Raw genomic sequence first — 22,454 nt, 5'->3', positions numbered from 1 at the left:
TAGCATGTATACTTTGCAGTAAGTATCTGTGCATTTCATTTATGTCTCGTTTTTAAACTCTGAATATTATTAATGATATATCTGGTCTTAGATGTTGGTGGCTCTGAAGTGTCAGGAGGATCTGGACCGAGCAATTCAGGGATTGAACTCCAGCTCTGGAATGAACAACCTACTGCGAGTGATTCTGAAAACACCTCCCAACAACCAAGTGAGTCCAAGCCAAAACAAAGCAAAGCGACCCAAACTAAACCCAAACCAAAGCCAAAACCAAAACAACATCTAAACCCAAAAGGAAACCCTAACCCGTGCATGAACCAGTTCTCAGACCACAAGAGTACAACCACACATCCTTTACTCTTAAGACCTTTGTATCATTCAGTTAAAATAAAGAATATATATATATAGAAGTCAAAAGTTTACATACACCTTGCAGAATCTGCAAAATGTTAATTATTTGATCAAAATAAGAGGGATTATAAAAAATGCATGTTTTTTTTAAGTACTGACCTGAATAAGATATTTCACATAAAGGATGTTTACATATAGTCCACAAGAGAAAATAATAGTTACATTTATAAAAATAAATTAACCCTGTTCAAAAGTTTACATACACTTGTTTGTCGTGAGGGGTTAAACTGTCCACCGTTCCTCAGAAATGCCCATTTTTGTGTATTTGAACCTTTTCCAACAATGACTGTTTGATTTTGAGATCCATCTTTTCACACTAAGGACAACTGAGGGACTCATATGCAACTATTACAGAAGGTTCAAAAGCTCACTGATGCCTCAGAAGGAAACACAATGCATTAAGAGCGGGGGTGAAAACTTTTGAACAGAAAAAAGATGTGCACATTTTTCTTTTTTTGCCTAAATATCTTTTTTTTTTTTTTTTAGTACTGTCCTTCAGAAGCTACAGAATATGATTATATGTTCCCCAGAAGACAAAATAAGTTAAATTCACTCATAGTTTTCACAGAATTTCTCATATATGTCTTTTTCACCACAGTTCCTTCAGGTGAGCGGCCAAGACAAGCAGAGCGAGATGAGGTCATCCAGGTCCCTGGGAGATCTCAAAGCCTCGGTTCTCAAAGGCTCTGAACGAGTGCGCAAACACTCTACAGGTGCGTCACGCTGGCTCTCACACACACCCCTAACACACACACACAGCAGTCAAAACGGCAGTATATAATGGCTTTATCATATGCTTTGTTTGCACTTTCTCTATCAAGCCTGGAGAATGGCATCAAAGAGCGCAGTGACGTTAGAGAAAGCCTGGAAAAGTAATTTAGGATGTTTTGAATGGCAGAGGAGTGGATTAAAATCATTGGTTTGATACCGCTTCCCTGTGCGACTGCATTTACATAATATTTGGCTAGTTGGAATCAGTTCACTTGAAATGCACGTACTAAATAAACAGTTTACTTGAATAAACATTCTGGAATTTCATTGTAGGTTCTTGTTTACATGTCAATCAGGTAGAATGCTCTTTTTCAGAGACATTACATTTGTATTTTTGTGCCTCCCGGTGGATTTAGTACTGGTCTAGACCGCTAAATATCTTTATACTTCAACATAGTAATGGAGTATTAGTCTGAAATTAGTCCGTTTTAATTTGTATAGACTCTCTTTAAATGCTTAAATTAAAAAAATAAATTTTAATTAATACATTTTATTTAAAAAAATATTTATTTATTTATTCCAGAAATACTGTGTTGTGTATTTACATTTTTCTGGTAAATAAATTCTGGTAAATAATTTTACTTTAACTTAAAATAACTTTTTTCATTAGTACTAGTACTATCACTACATTAAGTAATATATTTCTGTCACAATTTCTTCAATTTAAACCAACCTTTTATTTTGACGGGTTGCTGTGAGGACCTTTAAGTTTCTGTTTGAATATGATATGACGATAGATTTTCTCAAAAGAAATGGTAAAATGCTCACAAGGTGACTCTCAGAGCAGTTCTAGAGATTGTTTATGTTCATGCACTCTTATTTTGAGGCGGCAGAGACTAAAAACACAGTGAGCATCGAGTGCTTCAGTATGTGTGTAGTAAACGTAGTAGTAAAAATGATTTGTTTTTAAATAGTGTTTTTGGCAGCTTAATTTTACAGACACTAGGTTATATTGTGTTTTGATTTAAGTGTACTCGCCTACTTTTGATATATTCATCCAAAATTTGGCAAATCCATGAGATTCTGCATTATATTTCTATTTTTATGACTGGATTCCACAAGTCCTTCTGCGTTTCTGCAGTCTATGAAATGTACATTTATGCAAATTCTTGCAGAAAACTGATGACAGAAGTCTGTCAGAAGTCATATTTGACTGATGTAGATTTTAGGACACCTTGAGGACAATCAAGGCTATCTCGAGTTTGATTCAGGCTTTGTTAGGAGCCACATTTTGTCATTTCATTGTCAGTTTAAGATGGTTGAGCAAAGACTAGTGGAACGAGTTTGTAATGTTTGAAAAAGCATCTCTCAAAGCTTTTTGCTCTGTCAGCATAATTCGTATCAGTGAATTCGTATTCATACACCACCAGTGACTGAACAGCAGTGACATAAAACATGTTTGTTGCTTTCAGTTTCATATGTTAAGTGTTTTAAATCTGGCAGCATGGTTTTCATCAGGTAATATTAATTAGATGTAGGTCTAATCGCGTCATTAACACATCATTCAGCAGCTTATAAACAGTGATAGAAGTACAGTTTATAACATGAATACTATACAAAACAAGAACGAGTGTCATCTCCAAATATAGCGAAGCATTTTTCAGAGATAGAGAGCTCAGTGACGCACTCGCTTTCTCACCATCTCACATTTTTTTCTGTTGTTTGGCACCATCGCTTTGTTTTCACACCTGAGAACGAGACGAGAGAGAGGAGATAGCTCGCTTCCCGTTGCATACTGAATGATGGCAGTTGTAGGTTTTTGCTGGCTGAATGTCAAGGATGTATTTTTACAGATTTCAGTATGTCAGAGCAGTCAGCATTTGTCATTATAATGGGGTGAAGGAGAAATGATTGTGCACTGCATACATACATAGCAGTTTTGTGTGATGTTTTGCAGTGGGTTTGTATGATGTTATGCAGTTAAAAACAGGTAAAAGAAAATGTAAATGGATATAGAAATGAGAGCGATAGTCCCCTCATGCTCTCTTCCCCATCCTTGCTCTTATAATTAAGGGTTCAAGTGTGTAACGCTGAAACCCTATTGTAATTGTCAGAATGGCCAAGGATCAGCAATCTCCATGTAAAACTGATCATGCAGACCAAACCGAAAGTCGTAGAGACTTGAAACTTTGAGGAATGGTAGTACTCATACCTCCAACAACGTCACCAAGGCTCATCCCAGTCGGCCTGACAGAGGCGCTACAGCGAACAAAAATACAAAGTCGCTCATGTGTCTTATGCCATTGGAATCCTTGTTACAAAATGCATGCCTCAGATTCGATCATAACCCTGGCGAAATTTTAAGTTATTTCGGATTTTTTTTTTTTTTACTACTTTTGCAAACTAGTCTTGGGTTTTTCGTCTGATCTGAACCAAACCAGTGCAGCAAGATTTTATGGAGAGTGAATATCAATAATTTACTTTCGACTCATCATCGCAAAGGGATGCCAAAATGCTCGAAAGGGGCAGGGCCACTTTTAGTAAAATGCCTATAACTCCTGAATAGGGCTGTGCAATATGGACAAAATAATCATATTGCGATTTTTTTGAAGGAATATTGCGATTGCGATTCTATTTGCGATTTATTTTTATTTTTATTTTTTTTGCTTTTTCAAACAAGCTACATACATACATTCTAAATGTATTCAGTGCACAAGAAGTGCATAACAAAACATTTCACCATGAAATAACATAGTATTAAGTTTAATAAACAAAACTGTAGTAAAATTGTCTTTAAAACAGACAACATAAAATAAATAAGCCATTTTACTTTTTTCCCGGCACTTTAGCCTACTTTGTGCAATAACGAATACATTAATTTCAGTGGAAAAATAAGTCCAAAACTCTCTATTTTAGCATTTTGAGGGTTCTAAAATCTTGTGCTTTTTTTCTTGTGTTTTAATTTTTCTGATAATGAAAAAGCATAAACATTTATTTATTTTTAATCAAATGAAAAATAAACCCTTTTAATTTTTGTCAAACAAACAGAAATTTACTGTTAAAATCAATGCGTGGAAGAAAAATTATATTCAGTTTAAAACGTTTAAATAATAATTAAGTGGTTAATCTTGTTGTAATTTTTTTTATCACATATATTGTTTTATGTAAATTATTTAAATAGGAATATATAAACACCTACATTATACTGTACAAAAGTAATACAGGACTAATATTGTTCTGTTACATGTTAAACCGTACTTTTATTTTGACAGGTTGCAGTGAAGTTTCTGTGTGTATATGATGCTAGTTTTCTCAAATGAAACGGTAAAAGTGAAACTCACAGCAGCGATTTGGCGATTGAGTTTATCTGTTCATGTGAGATGCAAATGCCAAAAATTAGCGGGAGCGTCACGTGTGCTTCAGTCTGCATGTAGTAAAGAAATAAAACGCGTCTCCACCATTCATACATACAGAAGCAAACGGAACATGCAGGATTCATATTAAAACGGTCTTTTTGCATTTCAGTTTTCACAGACACTAGTCCATATCGCGATTTGAATTAAGTGACAGACCAACTTTTGATTTATTAATCCAAAAATCGACGAATTACGTGGCATTCCGCGCTATAGTAAATTAGGTTTTTATGAATGGAGTCCGCGATCCAGTCCGTGTTTTCTTGGAGGAGACATTGTAATCACGCGACCATGAAGAGACAGAAATGACATGCCTTAGTGTAAATAAGATAAATAACATAAGGCAATTTAGTATGTTTAATAAAAGAACTATGTATAGACCTGTTCTATAGGAAAGATAACCTTAAATGACTTCTATTTGTGATGTGGCGCTATATCGAAAATAAAATGAACTTCTTGATGTTCAAGGGGGGCGGGGGTGCCGTTGGGGGGGATAGATAAAATCGCAGCCTTGTGCGGTTTAGAAATCGCATGTGCTTAAATCGCGATTTTTTTGCGATTGCGATTAATTGCACAGCCCTACTCCTGAACAGAATTAGATTTCTTCGCCAAACTCTGAACACTTGTGTAAGAGCTCAATCTTAGGTCACAGGACAAAAATCGCGAAGCTTGGCCAAAAGACCTGGCTAAAAGAGGAAAAAAATCATAAAAATAGCTATGCCTACACAACCATTTGTCCTATTAACATGAAAATCGCTGAAAACGGTCTTGGTCCAATGTGCCACAAGACATTTGCGTATCTAAAAAAACATGTCCGCATTGGCCAATGAAGTTTGAGCACCTATTAGACAAGGTTAACAGAGGCCGATCGGAACGAAACATGGTCTGTTTGACTCATGGCCCCAAAGGTCTGTGAGAAATTTGAAAGAAATCGGCCACTGAGGGCGATATTAAATTTTTTGAAGGGCGTAAATGATTGTGCATTGCGTAGTTTTTCACACATACACACGATATTCATATCATATGACAGAACTCCTCATTCTGGAGAACTCTACTTTCTACATTCATACTACTTTTGAATACTAGTCTTAGGTTCTATGCTCAATCTGGAAAAAAAAACACTGCAGTACAATTCTCTGGACCCTCTGTCTAGGTCAATAATTATGAAAATAAGGTTTAAAATCATTTGTCTCATCAAAATGAAAATCACTAAGCATGGTCTTGGTCCAAAGTGCCACGAGTGTCTATAAGGACATTTGTGTATCTCAAGAAAACATGGACGCCATTGGCCGATGAAGTTTGAGCACCTATTAGACAAGGTTAACGGAGGCCGATCAGAACGAAACTCTGCCTGATTGACTCACAACCGTAAAGGTCTGTGAAAAATTTGAAAGAAATCAGCCACTAAGGGGGCAATATCACAGTTTTCATTGCACATCCAAGCACGTTTTTTCACACGTACACGTGATATTCAAATCATAAAATAGAATTCCTCATTCTGGACTGAACTTTGCCTCTAGAACCACTGCTGCCAATCAAACCGTTTGTTAAATGATTTTGAGAGGATGTAAAAAACTACTTTTGCAAACTAGTCCTAGGTTTTTTGCTCAATCTGGAAAAAAAACACTGTAGTACAACTCTCTGAACTCTCTAGGTCAATAATTATCAACAGATTTGAAATGTACCCTTTGGAAAGCTATAACAGGGTCGTTTAGAAAAGGGGCCTGTCCAAATTTACCTAAAATTATGGCCGTCCAAATTTTACCTCAAAACGTTCCAAAACCTGGTGAGCACATGTGACAGGTAATTCTAAACAAGCATTCAAAGGTTTAAGGAGATCAGACCACAGCTGGCGATATAGCAGTCATAAACGTTAAAAAACATCCTTTTTTGACGGTAAATTACCTGGATTTGCCAAAAACTTAATTGAGGTGGTTACAGTCTTGCTAAATAATGTTTCAAAATGTGCTTAAATGCCTTAAAGCGCTTGAACCCAGGTAATCGCTGCTTGCAGATATATTTGTTATTGCCTTTCTTTTTCATTAAACTCCTCACTCTGTATTCATCCTTCATTAGCACTGTCTTCAATTCTCTCCATCAGCTCTGTTTTGTCTTTTCCTCTCACATTCTGCTCACATGTACCTGTCACTCACACCACGCATAATCCCAGTCATTATTCACATCAGTCTGCTCGACTTCTTTTTGTTTCTGGCATCCTGCCCTCTGTTATTAGTTGCTTAGTAGACTTTTTTTTTTGCATCAGACTGCGTGATGTGTCACGCTAACCTCACTCCGTCTGTCTGCAGGATCTCTGAACACGGGCCGCACCTCACCCCCTCCGGGCAGCGTACCAGAAGAACAACAGCAGATCGCTCGGCAGGGGTCCTACACCAGCATCCACAGTGAAGGAGAGTTCATCCCAGAAACACTCGACTCCAATGTAAGCGTTAGTTTGGAGCTGTAGATTAAAGTTACATGAAGACTTTCAGCAATGATTCCCATTTTTCACCCAGAAATAGAAATAGTTCACCCAGAAAGGAAAATTCTGTCATTAACTGCTCACCCTCATGTTGTTCCAAACCTGTAAGATCTTCGTTCATCTTCTGAACACGAATAAGGTATTTTTGATTAAATCAGAGAGCTTACTACCTTGAGGTCGCAAGGACATCGATAAAATAGTCCATGTTACATCAGTGGTTAAACCTTAATTTCATGAAGCAACGAGAATACTTTTTGTGACTTTATTCAACAATTTCTTCAATTGTTTAATTTAATAATCTAAATAATAATAAACATCCTGGGTGAACAAAATGTGAAAAGTCCAGTGAAAAGAAACAATACTGAGTTTTTATGGTCTCTCATGTTCTTTTGCCCTGTATTTTGACTTATATAAAGTGTTCAAGATGTCACTGTTCTGTGCACTTTATAACAGTCTGGGCAAAAGGAAGCTCGGACATATTATGGCCATTGGTTCATGGAAAATCTTACGTCAGTCTTGTTGAGGGCTAAGGTTCAGATGCACAAACTATAATGAAAAATGTAATGCTATGAAATGATGTCATTTATTTTTTGCCTGTAGATTATGGAGCCGTTCGGCAGTGCGAATGGGTCGCTTTCCAGCAGCTGTCAGTCACTGGACCAAGCACTGGACAGGTGGGCCAAACACTTTTTTTATGAACTTGTGTGTATTAGGGATGTTTTTTCAAAAGACCAGCCTGCTAATTGGGTTTTAAGGAAGCCTGGTATTTACATTCTGCAGATGCTTTAATCCAAAGTGACTCACAAATGAGACATATCACAAGTAATTTATCATACAAGAGCCAGCGATACTTGCAGTAATGCGGTGGCACGTTTCAGAAACAGTTAGACGGTACACTGCAGATTGAAACAGAAAATGCGTTGGTTTGGAAAGTTTAATTTTCATTGACTTGAAACATCTTAAATCTGTCTGTGAACGAATGGCTAGAGTGATGGGATGATTTTTTTTTTTTTTCAATTCCTTTTGTTGATTTTTTTGTTTTTTATTTTTTGTCTTTTCCTATTTTCTTGTTTTTTTAATGTTTTAAGCAAAACATTTTTTACTGCCAGACAGTGTTGTTGTTATTAAGTAGAAACTAAATCTAAGATGAAAAATAATTATCTGAATCATTAATTGAAATAAAGCTGAAATAAAATATGAATATTAAAAATTCCATAGTATAATAAACTGAAATACTAAAATGAGTTAGCAATAAAGAAATATAAAAAATCTACAACTTTATAAAAATGCCAAAAACAAAATAACAAAATTTAAATAAATTTTGAATCAATGCTTTCTGTTCATCAAATAAATGAGAAGAAATTCTACTCAGCTGTTTACAACATAGTAATAATAATAAAAAATGTTTTTTGAGCAGCAAATCAGAATATTAGAATGATTTCTGATGGATCATGTGACGCTAAAAATTCAGCTTTTAAATCAAAGAAATAAATTACATTTGAAAATATATTCAAATAGAAAACATTTTAAAATGTTTTTAAATAGTAAAAATATTTCAAAATGTTACTGTTTTTGCTGTACTTTGGATCAAATAAATGCAGGCTTGATAAGCAGAAGAGACTTCTCTAAAAAAACAAAGAATTTTACTGTTTAAAAACTTTTGACTGGTAGTGTAACTTTTTCAGTATTTAGCTACTAAAAATATCACAACTAAACAAAACAATAAAAAAATAGCCTTACTGTTCGACTAGTTGTCAGGCGTTGTTTTAAAAGCAGCAGAAATACAAAAGTCATGTTACTGAAATGTCATTTAGTATTATCACTACTAGATGAAATCAAACTAAAACTTTTTAAATAGTTCTAAATAGTCTCTGCATTTAAATAAAAGAATGTTTCTTTAATGTTCCGACAATTACTCACTTCACCTTTAATGAGTATATTATAATAATTACGGCTAAGGATATCTGATAAACGTAGCAGCTGCCCAGAGAGGAAATGGAATCAGGTCGTCACAAAGGCCAACCAGGAAGCTCTTGATGTCGCCATGGCGACAGCTTGCTTATCTGGACGCCTGGATTCCACTGCTATCGCTCGCCACCTCTGCTCTGCTCTGCTCAGTGAACGAATGAGACTAAAAGAGAGAGAGAGTGGGCTGATCTCACCAATCTATTCTGCTTTCTGTTGCCTGTGTGCTATTGTTATAAAAAGAGCCAGTCAATAAAGCAGTGTGAAAGAAAGAAAGAGTGCGAATGAAAGACAGGAAAGTGAGAAAGAGAGAGATAGAGTGAGTGAGGGAAAGAGAAAGGAAAACCATGCTACCTGCACGAGCCTTATCTGGCTTTTAGCCCTCAGAACAATGGCAGGAAACAAGTGCATGGAAATTTTTCCCCTCATACGGGTGTGTGTGTGCCCATTATCCGGGGTCTCGCCGATCCCCCCGCTCCGTACTGACGTCACCGTCAGACAGGGATAACAGGGTCGGGGCAATAACAATCACTTTATGTCTCTCAGCACATTAACTCATGACTTTTTTGTTGTTGCCGTTGCCTAGAGTCAAATCTTAAAGGAATAGTTCAGCCAAAAATGCAAATTCTGTCATTAATTAATCACCCTTTGTTCATCCTCAGAACACAAATGAAGATATTTTTGATGAAATCCAAGAACTTTCTAACTTTCTAACTGACACGTTCAAGGCCCAGAAAGGTAGTAAGGACATCATTAAAATAGTCCATGTGGCATCAGTGGTTCAACCGTAATGTTATGAAGCTATGAGAATACTTTTTGTCCCCAAGAAAACAAAAAGTTATCCAACTCTGCCCCTTTAAACAGATAAAATCAAGTTCTTTTTGTCATTTCTTTCTTGTTGATTATCCTGTTTCACACTGAAATGCATATTATTCGCATAAAAAAGGGTTGCGCTTTGCTGATTTATGTCTAGTCGCACGTCTTGATTGGCAAAGGCGGGATCAGTGTCATTTTTGTGCATCGTCCTCGTGTTCTAGAGCCTCTTTGTTTTGTGAATCAATGCCAGCTACAGCTCGCATTGATTTAAACAAAAAATAACCTTTGCTGTCTAACTACCCACAGCTGAGCGAGTGATGGCAGATTGCATTTAGTCATTTGTTTGCCTGGAAAGTATGATTAATCTGTTTCTGAATCTGTTTTCTGCGTAACAGTAATTGAGGCATTACTGAGAACTCGAGAACACAAGAATGTACTTTTTTATGAAAGGAATTTTATGCTTTGTTGTGCAATTTAATTAAATGAAATCTCAAACTAAATGGCATTTAAAAAAATGACATGAAGGAATTTGGGAGAGCGGATGTAAAAGCATATAAAATTTAACTACAGATAGCAGAAATTCAATTTATTTTGTTTCAGTTTATTATCAGTATAATTTTTAAAGAATTCAAACTTCAGTTCTGAAATAAGTCTCTTTGCTCTCACTTTGCTCTCACTTTCACACGGAATAACTGATTACTAAAAAAATTGTACAATCTTAGTGACTCTAACTCTGCGAAATGTTAATTATTTTACCAAAATAAGAGGGATACAAAATGCGTGTTATTTTTTATTTAGTAATGACCTGAATAAGATATTTCACATAAAAGGCGTTCACATATAGTCTACAAGAGAAAATAATAGTTGAATTTATAAAAATGTTCAAAAGTTGTTCAAAAGTTTACATACATTTGATTCTTAATACTGTGTTGTTACCTGAATGATCCACAGCGGTGTTTTGTTTGTTTGTTTGTTTGTTTGTTTGTTTGTTTGTTTGTTTGTTTGTTTAGTGATAGTTGTTCATGAGTCCTTTGTTTGTTCTGAACAGTTAAACTGCCCGCAGTTCTTCAGAAAAATCCTTCAGGTCCCACAAATTTTTTGGTTTATCAACATTTTTGTGTATTTGAACCCTTTCCAACAAAGACTACGTGATTTTGAGATCCATCTCTTCACACTGAACACAACTGAGGGACTCATATGCAACTATTACAGAAGGTTCAAACACTCACTGATGCTCCAGAACGAAACACGATGCATTACGAGCCGGGGGTGAAAACTTTTGAACGGAATGAAGCTGTGTACATTTTTCTTATTTTGCCTAAATATCATATTTTCTGCTCATTTAGTACTGCCCTTCAGAAGCTACAGAAGCTACTTACATGTTTACCACAAGATAAAAGAAGTTAAATTTACCCTGATTTTCAAATTCAAAAAGTTTTCACCCCCCGGCTCTTAATGCATCGTGTTTCCTTCTGAAGCATCAGTGAGCATTTAAACCTTCTTTAATAGTTGCATGAGTCCCTCAGTTGTCCTCAGTGTGAAAAGATGCATCTCAAAATCATACAGTCTTTGTTGGAAAGGGTTAAAATGCTAAAAAAAACATCATGATCAACTATCACTAAACAAAAACACAGCTGTGGATCATTTAGGTAACAACACAGTATTAGGAATCAAGTGTATGTAAACTTTTGAACAGGGTCTTTTTTTTTATATATAAAGGTAGCTATTATTTTTTTTTGTGGACTATTTGTGACCCTGGACCACAAAACCAGTCATAAGGTTAAATTTTACAAAACTGAGATATATACATCATATGAAAGCTCAATAAATAAGCTTTCTATTGATGTATAGTTTGTTAGGATAGGACAATATTTGGCCGAGATACATATATTTGAAAATCTGGAATCTACGGGTGCAAAAAAATCAAAATACTGAGAAAATCACCTTTAAAGTTGTCCAAATTAAGTTCTTAACAACGCATATTACTAATCAAAAATTACATTTTGATAGGTTTACAGTTGGAATTTTACAAAAAATCTTAATGTAACATGATATTTACTTAATTTCCTAATGATTTTTGACATAAAAGAAAAATCAATAATTTTGACTCATGCAATGTATTTTTGGCTATTGCTACAAATATACCCCAGCGACTTAAGACTGGTTTTGTGGTCCTGGGTCACATATGTAAATGTCTTTTATGTGAAATATCTTATTCAGGTCAGCACTAAATAAAATAATTAACATTTTGCAGATTCTGCAGGTGTGTGTAAACTTTTGACCTCAACTGTACTTCAAATGTGACCACCACATAAAAGCACAATGGCATATAAAGTGAAAATGTAGCATTATTTGTTTGAATTATTTTATTTTATTTTGAGCGTTTTAGATGCTGGCCTACATGTCACTTTTTGGGCTCACCGCATTGTCCACATTTAACTGACGCTTTCGCGCTATTCAAACGTTTACAAAACTCTAATGAATGGTCAGACGTTAGTATCTCGGGTCAGGTATCAGGTAAAGAAAATCTCAAGTCTCCATCCTGAATGTAACGACAGGTGGCAGGCGGTCACATTGGCACGTGGGGGACTGTGCCGTGCAGGAATGTAGGCCAGGCAGACGGTGCTGCCCAACCTCAGCACTGCACACAAGGGAAGTAACAAGCAAAAAATAACCCATCATCTCTCCTCCTTCTCTCCTTGTGTTTCCACAGCCCGCCATTCTCCCAGAACAACCGGGACAACAATTACCTGAACCTCAACTATGAATACAAAGGTGAGATTGGCATGTGCAAGTGAATATGGATTTGTGTCAGAGCTGTGGGCTTGTTTTAATGGTCTCTGCTCCATTATACAGCTGGTTCTCTATGACAGGGGCAAAGGTGCTTCCTTTGAGCTGTTGACTGTGGTCACTCTGTGTTGCTAATGGGGCATCACGTCAAAACAAGACTGTATATTTGCAGTCCTGTTGAAGGTGGCTGTGATTGTACCTCTGTTCCCAAACATAGTGAGCTGTTTTGATGTTTACTGCCTAGATAGGCAGGTGTCTTCTAAGGGAGCGTCTTAACAGAAGTGGAACCTCATTAGTGACTGATTTTGGTGGCCTGTACAGGACTTCTTTTTTGAAGCGCATGGGAGATTTGAGGCAAAATTGATTTTAGTCATTGATTTCTGTGTCATTGATTTTGTGTATTTTATGTTGATTTATTTGTGTTAATATTTTCTGTGTTCGATTAAAATATATTTATAATAGTAGTTTATACTTACGAATATTGCATTTTAATTAGATGTGTTTTTATAATTGTATTATTTAATTATTTTTTCTTTATTGAATAGATTATTTTTAATTTTTTTGATTATCAAACATTTTACTTCATTCCACATTTTTGTCAATTTTTTTTGTTGAAATTATAATCTTAAAGTTATAGGTACTATATCTTATGCCAATTTTTGTATGTATATATATTTAATAATTAATAGCTAGTATAATTATTTGTTATGGTTCTTAAAAATGTTTCTTTATTAGGATTATTATTACTTTATTAGGATATTTAGATATTTACACTATAACATAAAGTAAAAATATTGACACATTTTTTTATTATATTATTATATATCCCATTGGCAATTGTTTTGAGCAACATTGAGTAACATTATATATAATATATATACTACATATACACTACTGGTCAAAAGTTTGGAATAATTTATTTGATCAAAAATGCTGTGAAAATAGTAATATTGTGAAATATAAAATGTTTGTTGTCATTACATTTAACTTGGTTTAAGGATATTTAGATATTTATACTAGAAACAAAGACAAAAATATTTATTAGGAAATAGATTAGTAATAGAACGGTCTAAAGTTGGAATAATTATTTTTATTTTTTTAATGTTTTAAAATATATATTTTGCATTTATGCTACATTTATTTGATCACAAATACTGTAAAAATAGTAATGTAAAATATTTTTACTATTTTAAAATATTCGTTTTTATTACACTTATCTTGGTTTAGGGATATTTCGATATATATACTGGAAAATAATAATAATAATAATAATAATATATATATATATATATATATATATATATATATATATATATATAATTTATAAAAAATTATTTCTTTTGCATTTATGCGTCATTTTGCATTTATGCATCATTTATTTGATAAAAAAAGAAATTGTTTTTAATTTTTTATTATTTTTATATATCTCATTGGCAATTTTTGAAGCATAAATCGAGCAAAATGTAATAAAAAATGTGTGTGTTTATTTTAATTAATTATTTTGAATTAATAAATATTTTAATAATTCAAAAAATATTTTCCATTTATGATGCATTTATTTGATAAAAAATACTCTGAATAAAATATTTGTTTTCACTTCATTTATCTTGGTTTAAAGATTTTTTGATATTTATACTGGAAAATAAGATTAAGAAAAAAAATAAGATTAAGAAATTGTTTTTAATTTTTTATTATTTTTATATATCTCATTGGCAATTTTTTGAGCATAAATTAAGCAACATTTATTATTATTTATATATATATATATATATATATATATATATATATATACACACACACACACACACACACACACACACACACAAACACACACACTACTGGTCAAAAGTTTTTAATATTAAAAAACACTTCTTTTGCAACTATGCTACAAATATTTGATTAAAAACTTCAGTGAAAATAGTAATATTGTGAAATTTAGAAATTTAAAATGATTTCATAACATTTAGTTTAAGGATATTTAGATATACTAGAAATATTGATTTAAGATTTTATTTTATATTGTTATTATTATATGTGCATTTTTATCAAACACATACAACTGGTCAAAAGTTTGGAATAATACATTTTTTTTGATGATTTAAAAAAGTATTTTTTGCATTTATACTGTATTTATTTGATAAAATACATTTTCAGTACATTTATCTTGGCGTAATAATATTTAGATATTTATACTAGAAAATAAGACAAAAATAATTATTACATTTATATATATCGTTGCCAATTTTTGAAGCATAAATCGAGCAAAATTTAATAAAAAAGTGTGTTTATTTTAATTAATTATTTAATTTATATATATTTTAATAAATAAATAAAAAATCCATTTATGCTGCATTTAAAAAATACAGTGAAAATAGTAATATTGTGAAATATTACAGTTTAGAAAATTTGTTTGACAAAACACTTTTTTCAGTGTAAAAAGTCTGCCTGCATAGGTTCACTAAGTTTTTGGAACAGAGTTACAGACCTGTAGCCATGGAAGAAGAATGAGATTTTCTCTCTCCTTTCCCCCTTTCATTCGTTTTCTTCTGCTGTGCTGAGAGATTGAAAGTTACTGGAGTGGTTAAACAAGGAGATTTTCTCTCATGTCCTTCCCTGGTTAGTATTCTCTGTCTCTCCTTTGCTCTGTCACTCTGGCTCGCTCCAGCTCTCATGCTCATGCCCAGCACTCCCTCTGTTGTTTTTCCTCTTGAGCGGCGATCAAATAGAGCAGGCCTGCCTGATAATGAGATAGTAATCTTCCCCAACAGAGGGAGGCCAGTCACACACACATGCACAAAAACACTTTTCACGGAAACTTTCCCTTTTACGCACACAACCTTTTATATCCCAGTCCGTTAGAGAATAAAAAGAGCTCTATGATAATGACAACGTGCGTGTCTTTCCATTGAAGACATTCCACATGCATTCAGATCCTCAACACTGAGGATTTCTCCACAGAGAGCAGGCCGTTTTTTTTTTCCCTCTGGTCTTGTGAGTAGATTTTTCCTCTCTGGGCTCTGCTTCTAAACAGAGCAAATCACTGGGTCTCCCTGGGAGACGGGCTGCAAACAGCACATGGGGAGGCACATCGACTCGCTCAACAGCTGCTTTCAATTGCATGCGGCATCAGAACGCAACACTCCTGTTTTAAGCAAGCAGCCCTCCGAGCTAGTCAGGGTCGCCTCTGCTTGTGTTATTGTGCAGGCATTCTCAGTCTTTCCTGTCCTGTTCTTTGTGTCCCTCACTTTCTTTCTTACATTCGAATCTTTTTCGCAGTCTCTTTATTTGGAGGACAAATGGGTGAATCGCAATGTCGCATTATATTATTTGAGGAACATCACTTATTTTGATTACAGTTAAGAACTTTTTTTGTGTTAAGTCTATTAAAATATTGAAAGAAATAATATATTATTATTACTTGAATTCATTTTAAAACTAACCCTTCAGCATGACACCATATCTTAATGCTTATATTTGCTGCGTGTCTCAAGATAATTTTGCTAAATAATTTTTCATGACTTTTTTTGTGTCAAATGTTATGGGGGGAAAACTACTGTAATACATAAATTATGCTGTCTGGGCAGTTTTTTTTTATATTAGTATTTTAAATTAATACTCATATGTTATAATTATATTATATTATGTATATACAAATATTTAATTTGCATTTATTTGATCCAAAATACTGTGGAAATAGTAATGTTGATGTAAAATATATATTTTTTTCATTACATTTATCTTGAATTTAGATACTTATACTAGACAGAAATGTTGATTATGAAATTATATAATATATATATTAATATATATAATTAGAATAATATATATAATTTTTTTTTCAATTATACTGAATTTATTTGATAAAAAATACAGTGAAAATAGTAATATGAAATATAGAAATTTCAAATGAGTTCATTACATTTAGCTTAGATATTTAGATATAGTAAAAAATAATGCAAAAATAATGATTTAAGATTTTTAAAAAATCATTATGTATTAAATTTTATAAAACGCACACACAACTGCTCAGAAGTTTGAAATTCATTCATAAAATTTAAATTTTGAATTAATTTAATTCTTTTTTTAAATGATTTTTTAAAAGTATTATTGTTTTGCATTTATTCTGCATTTATTTGCTAAAATATGTTTTCAATAATTATAGATAATATATACTAGATAATAATACTAGAAAATAATACAAAAATATTAAGATTTTTTTGTGTTATTTTTATATATCTCTTTGACAATTTTTTAGAGCACAAATTGAGCACAATTTTATCAAAATATGTGTGTATTTTCATTAATCAATTATTTAATTAATATATATTTTTTATTATTTAAAAAATAAATTTTGTATTTATGCTGCATTTATTTGATAAAAAAAAAATTATGTTGTCTGTGGACAGTTTTTTATATTAATAATTCGTTCATTTAAATGGGCAGTTTTTTATTAAGGATTTAATTAATTAAATTAAATTAATTATATTATACTATACTATATATATATATATATATATATATTTAATTTGTATTTATTTGATCAAACAATACAGTGAAAATAGTAATACTGTTAAATTAATACAGTGTAATATATATATAGTTACATTAATAGTAATAGTAATATTGATAGAAAATAGTAATACTGTGAAATATTATTACAATTTAAAATCTTTAAGTTTATTTAGATATTTATACTAGAAAATAAGACAAAAGTTAATTTAAGAAATAAATGTTTTATTATTATTATTATTATTATATAGCTCATTGGCAATTTTTCAGCATTAACTGAGCAAAAATAAATCAAAAAGTGTGTGTGTGTGTGTGTGTGTGTGTGTGTGTGTGTGTGTGTGTGTTTGTGCATTATACTGGTTAAAAGTTTAGAATAACTGAAAATAGTAATATTGTAAAATATTACAACATAAAATAAACAATAACTAGACAAAAATATTGGTTATATTTAGTATGTATATATAAAGACACATACAGTAGGCTACATATTTTGAAAATATTTATTATATGTACATGTATATATTTATATTCATATAATTTATATTATATATTTTCATGTAACCTAACCTCGACATTTTCTTAAATTCATAGCAGTAGACAGCTCAGTTGTTTATAATGGGAGTGTTCTAGTTTTGTCGCTTTGAATGAATGGAGTGTCCTGTGGTAAAGAGCTCTTCACCACAGCAGGCCCTGCTTATCTGATTTCATGAGGTTTCCTTCATTGTTTAAGTGACTGTTGAGTTGCATATTTTAATATCAAGTACCAGTTTCATTATCAACATTTGCTGGTTTCTGTGAATGAAGAAAAATGCGTTTGTAAACCACTGCTCATGTCAAGTATGCGTCTATCTCTAACCCGTCTGTATGTAACTGCTCCACCTGCAGGGCGTCACGGGAAACACGGGACCTTCCCACGCCAGTTCCACGTGTCCAGTCGCAGTAAAGACTACGGTGATGGTAAGCTGCTCTTTACCACAACAATGAGTGTGTAACTGTGCTATTTATAACTAAAGAAAAAAGTGACTGTGCATATGTCACATGTATGAGCCTTGTCTGAGAGCCTAAAAACAATATAATATAATATAATAGTTTTTTATGGTTATTATTTATTATAATTTGGTATACACTACGGCCTGGTTTCACAGACAGGGCTTAGACTAAGCCAGGATTAGACAATAGTTCAATTAGGACATTTAAGTAATTTTTATAAACGTGCCTTAGAAAAATAATTTTTTTTTTTAAATTTAGCACTGCTAAATTGTCTGTGAAACCGGGGGGTACAAGTCTCTTTTGCTCACCAAGCCTGCATTTATTTGATTCAAACTACAGGAAAAACTGTAAAAATGTGAAATATTTTTGCTGTTTAAAATAGCTGTTTTCTATTTGAATATATTTTAAATGTAACTTTTTCATGTGATTTCAAAGCTGAATTTTTATCATCATTATTCCAGATTTGCTGCTCAAAACATTTATTATTATGTTAAAAACAGCTGAATAGAATTTTTCAGGATTCTTTGATGAATAGAAAGATTCAAAGATCAGCATTTATCTGAAATAAAATGCTTTTGTAATATTACACACTATATCATTCAAAAGCTCGGAGTCAGCATAATTTTTCTTCTGAATTTTCTATTTATCAAAGAAACCTGAAATAAATTCTACTCAGCTGTATTCAACATAATAATATAAAAAAAAATTTTGAGCAGCAAATCAGAATATTAGAATGATTTCTGAAGGATCATGTGACTGGAGTAATGATGCTAAAAAATCATTTAAAATCACAGGAATAAATTACATTTTAAAATATATTCAAATAGAAAACAGTTTTTTCAAATAGTAAAAATATTTCAAAATTGTACTGCTTTTGCTGTACTTTAGATCAAATAAATGCAGGCTTGGTGAGACTTTTTAAAAGACAAAAAAATCTTAACTGTTCAAAAACTTTTGACTGGTAGTGTATTTCCCCCAAAATGCAAAAAAGTTAGCATTTTTTTTTGTCAGGGCTTGATTAATTTGTTTTACACAATGGTATCACATATGTTTTGTTCTTCTTTCATAATTACACCATTATGTTTTCACAAAGCAACAATGCAAGTCTGCATAAAAACTGGTGTAAAGAGCAAAAACTTCAGTCTGCAATCTGGAGCCTCTCTTCAATTCTCAGAGTGCCTAATTAGTAAATTAATTCTTTGGTTAACATTTAGCGGATACTTTCTTATCCAAAGCAAGTCACAATTTGCTAATTGCATCCGCCGTCCCTCTGGATAGTGTTTTAGCGTGGAGGGCATTGCTCAATGGCACAAAACAGGACTGTGTTCTTGCTGATTCTCCTACTTGGAATCAAACATGCGGTTGCAGCTCAGATCCATAAATTGTTGGACTGCCAGGAAAACCCTCTTTTATGCATGCTGAAGAGACTAGAAGGCTAGTTTATGCTGTTACACAGGTGCTGATATTTTCTACAGGGATATTACATATTCTTTGTATTACGTGCAGTGCTGGAGGCAGATAAAGAGCTGTGCACATGGCCAGCATGATTTTGAGTTTCCCCAGAACTCAAGAAGTGTATGTGTGTGTGTTTTATTTGTGTTTCCCCTGATGAGGCACACTGACTGTGGTAAAACACTGTACTGAGAGGAGTTTCCTGCCTTGTGGAAAGGTTGATGGAGGAAGCGAGAGACAAAGGAAAAGAAGAGCGTGAGAGAGAGAGAGAATTAGGGAATGGGAGGAAGATGTTTGGACATGTTGATTGTATGTGCCTTAAAGCATGAAGAGATGATTCAGAATGTCCAAATTCTGCAAAGATGTATTCAATTCGTAGGGAATGTTTTGGTTTTACCAAAGCAGATTTGAGTGTTTTTAAGGTAATAATGTATCACGTGTGTTCCCTGGGAATCTAACCTATGAAACTGATGTTGTTAGTGCTGTTTTACAGTAATTAAAAAAAGAAAACTGAAAATTAATAACTGTTTAATACAATTCTTAAGGTATATTTGTATTTTGTATTATGTGTCTAAAATATGTGTTTGTGTCCAGGTCGAAGGACCTTCCCTCGAAGCTTTATGCCTCAGGAGAACCTGTTTCAGCTAGTCCCGTCTAGTCGTACACGCAGCTACAATGGAGAAAGCACCTTGCTGTACAGTGGAGATCTGCACTCCAGCGGCTGGACTGAGAAAAACAGCCAACGCAACACTCCTAAATGTAAGAGCACATACATGCATACACATGAGGACACTTATGCAGGCCATTTCAAAAGAAACCACATAAAGCACTTTTGCACATTTGCTTTCGGACCAGAAGTGTCTGGTTGTAGCATAACCATGAATATTTTCTCAATACATAAGTAGAGCTGCACTGCTTTCTTTGTACCATCTGCTGTGGCGGAATCTGTAGCAACTCAGCAAAAGAAATCGTATTAGGACTTGCATGACTGAAATATATAGTCAAAAATCCATTTAAGATTTACGTTGTTTTAAAAATCTTCATCACCCTTACAGGTGGTGATGGATGTAAGCGTAGGGTTTAACCAAATGCCGTTCCATCGGTTTTCCACCACAAGGTGTCTAAACGCCCCTGGATATCGAGTGAAATCCACGCTGAGAAACTCCTTTAGTGGCTGCGGCGTCATGACAAGCATTGCATGTTTACATCCTGCCAGGATGGCATCTAGCGTTTCTTGTCTCTGTCGTTTGAAATCCCTTTCAATAGCTGTGGTCTACTACTAAAAGCTTCAAAGTCAAGTGGAGAGAACAAAGACGCAGGTCTTTAGGAAGTTTTATTTGTTCACAGGCATCTTCCCATTCTTTTCTCCTCTTCTTTTTGCTAAGAAATTCGTGAAGATTTACATCGCTTCTTTTGCTGCCCTTTGACTGAAAATTACAACCAAAAGCTGCACAATGTGGCATTGTATCAGTATTTTTTTTTTTTTCCGAATTGTGTTGCGGTAACAATAACAACAGGTAGCGCCAGCAGCTCACCGAGTGCAACCATTTCACGTCATCGAAATAATGGCGCCCCATAGTCCAAAATGTGTATAAAACGATGTGGATTTTTAAAAAACAATGTACTATTGAAGTCAAAAGTTTACATACACCTTGCAGAATCTGCAAAATGTTCATTGTTTTACCAAAATAAGAGGGATCATACAAAATGCATGTTATTTTTTAAAATATTTGACATGATGATGACATGAGATGTTTACATGTAGTCCACAAGAGAAAATAATAGTTATATTTATAAAAATTACAGCGTTCAGAAGTTTACATACACTTGATTCTTAATACTGTGTTGTTACCTGAATGATGCTGTTTTTTTTAGCGCTAGTGGTTCCCTTGTTTGTCCTGAACAGTTAAACTGCCCGCTGTTCTTCAGAAAAATCCTTTAGGTCCCACAAATTGTTTGGTTTTTCAGCATTTTTGTGTATTTGAACCCTTTCCAACCAATGCTTCAGAAGGAAACACGATGCATTAAGAGCCGAGGGGCGAAAACTTTTGGAATTTAAAGATCAGGGTAAAAAAAAAAAAACACAGTAAGAGACATCATTCACGTTATATTAAGCTATACAAGTCTTAATACACTGGGTTCCCTTTAACCTGGTGGCAAAAAACATGTTTCTGTTGAGTAGTCCTTGCAGGCTGCATGCAAAAAATAACACGATCAGTATAATCCAATTCACAAGGAAATGACTCTTACAAACCAATTCTTTTTCGGAAACCAAAACACCACCACCAGCGTAGTCTGATTCACAAGCAAATGACTCACATGAACTATTGTCTTTAGATTTCATTTAATGAATAGATCAAATTGATGAGTTAATGTTTTGAATCAGTCTAAAACACTGTCTTGTATAATTTGTTGAATTCAAAAACATACTAGTGAAACGGACAATATAACTGAAAAATTGGTATTTAATCAAATCTGATAATTTGTAACTAATCTCTTTCAGTCTCTTTCAATCATAGAGAAACTATAATTATATACAGTTATCGTTTGATTTTGTTCATACTTCCCGTCTCCATTAGAGAAGATGAATAAACCCGGCTCTGCATGGGTTTGTTCTGTGCTCTTGTGTGTTTGAGCTCTGCAGTCTGCAAACAGGTTTTTTAATCAGCTCCATTTCCTCTGAGGAATCCAGGACGGGCGCCTGAATTTGACTTATGAACATGGATGCTTGTCTCTACTGTCTGCCTGCAGCTTCTTTCCCCCCCAGTGCCTCCATAAACTATTCAGATAGCTTCATGTCAAATGTCATTATAGCAACGCTAAGCTGATTAAAATGATCGTAAATGCTGACGCAAAAGTGTCCGTCATAGAATAAGTGGGAAATGAGTCTGAGAGATGCGTAAATCTTGTCTGGTGAGTGG

At 33.5% G+C, this 22,454-nt stretch overlaps 1 protein-coding gene across 1 annotated transcript in view; it reads left to right on the top strand.

Moving 5' to 3' along the window:
• The window catches only part of LOC141300561 (mitogen-activated protein kinase kinase kinase 3-like), a 66,425-nt gene that overhangs the window by 31,209 nt on the left and 12,762 nt on the right, over positions 1-22,454 (top strand). The window contains exons 6-12 of the mRNA XM_073830846.1: positions 92-208; positions 1,007-1,121; positions 6,839-6,972; positions 7,612-7,685; positions 12,506-12,567; positions 17,977-18,048; positions 20,128-20,292. Of these exons, the coding sequence (XP_073686947.1) occupies positions 92-208; positions 1,007-1,121; positions 6,839-6,972; positions 7,612-7,685; positions 12,506-12,567; positions 17,977-18,048; positions 20,128-20,292 (739 nt within the window). The remainder of the gene's footprint in view (positions 1-91; positions 209-1,006; positions 1,122-6,838; positions 6,973-7,611; positions 7,686-12,505; positions 12,568-17,976; positions 18,049-20,127; positions 20,293-22,454) is intronic.

The sequence above is a fragment of the Garra rufa genome, chromosome 24 (assembly GCF_049309525.1).
Source record: "Garra rufa chromosome 24, GarRuf1.0, whole genome shotgun sequence".
NCBI classification, from domain to species: Eukaryota; Metazoa; Chordata; class Actinopteri; order Cypriniformes; family Cyprinidae; genus Garra; species Garra rufa.
Note: the sequence above shows the minus strand (reverse complement) of the source record. Positions and strands in the feature narration are given on the sequence as shown.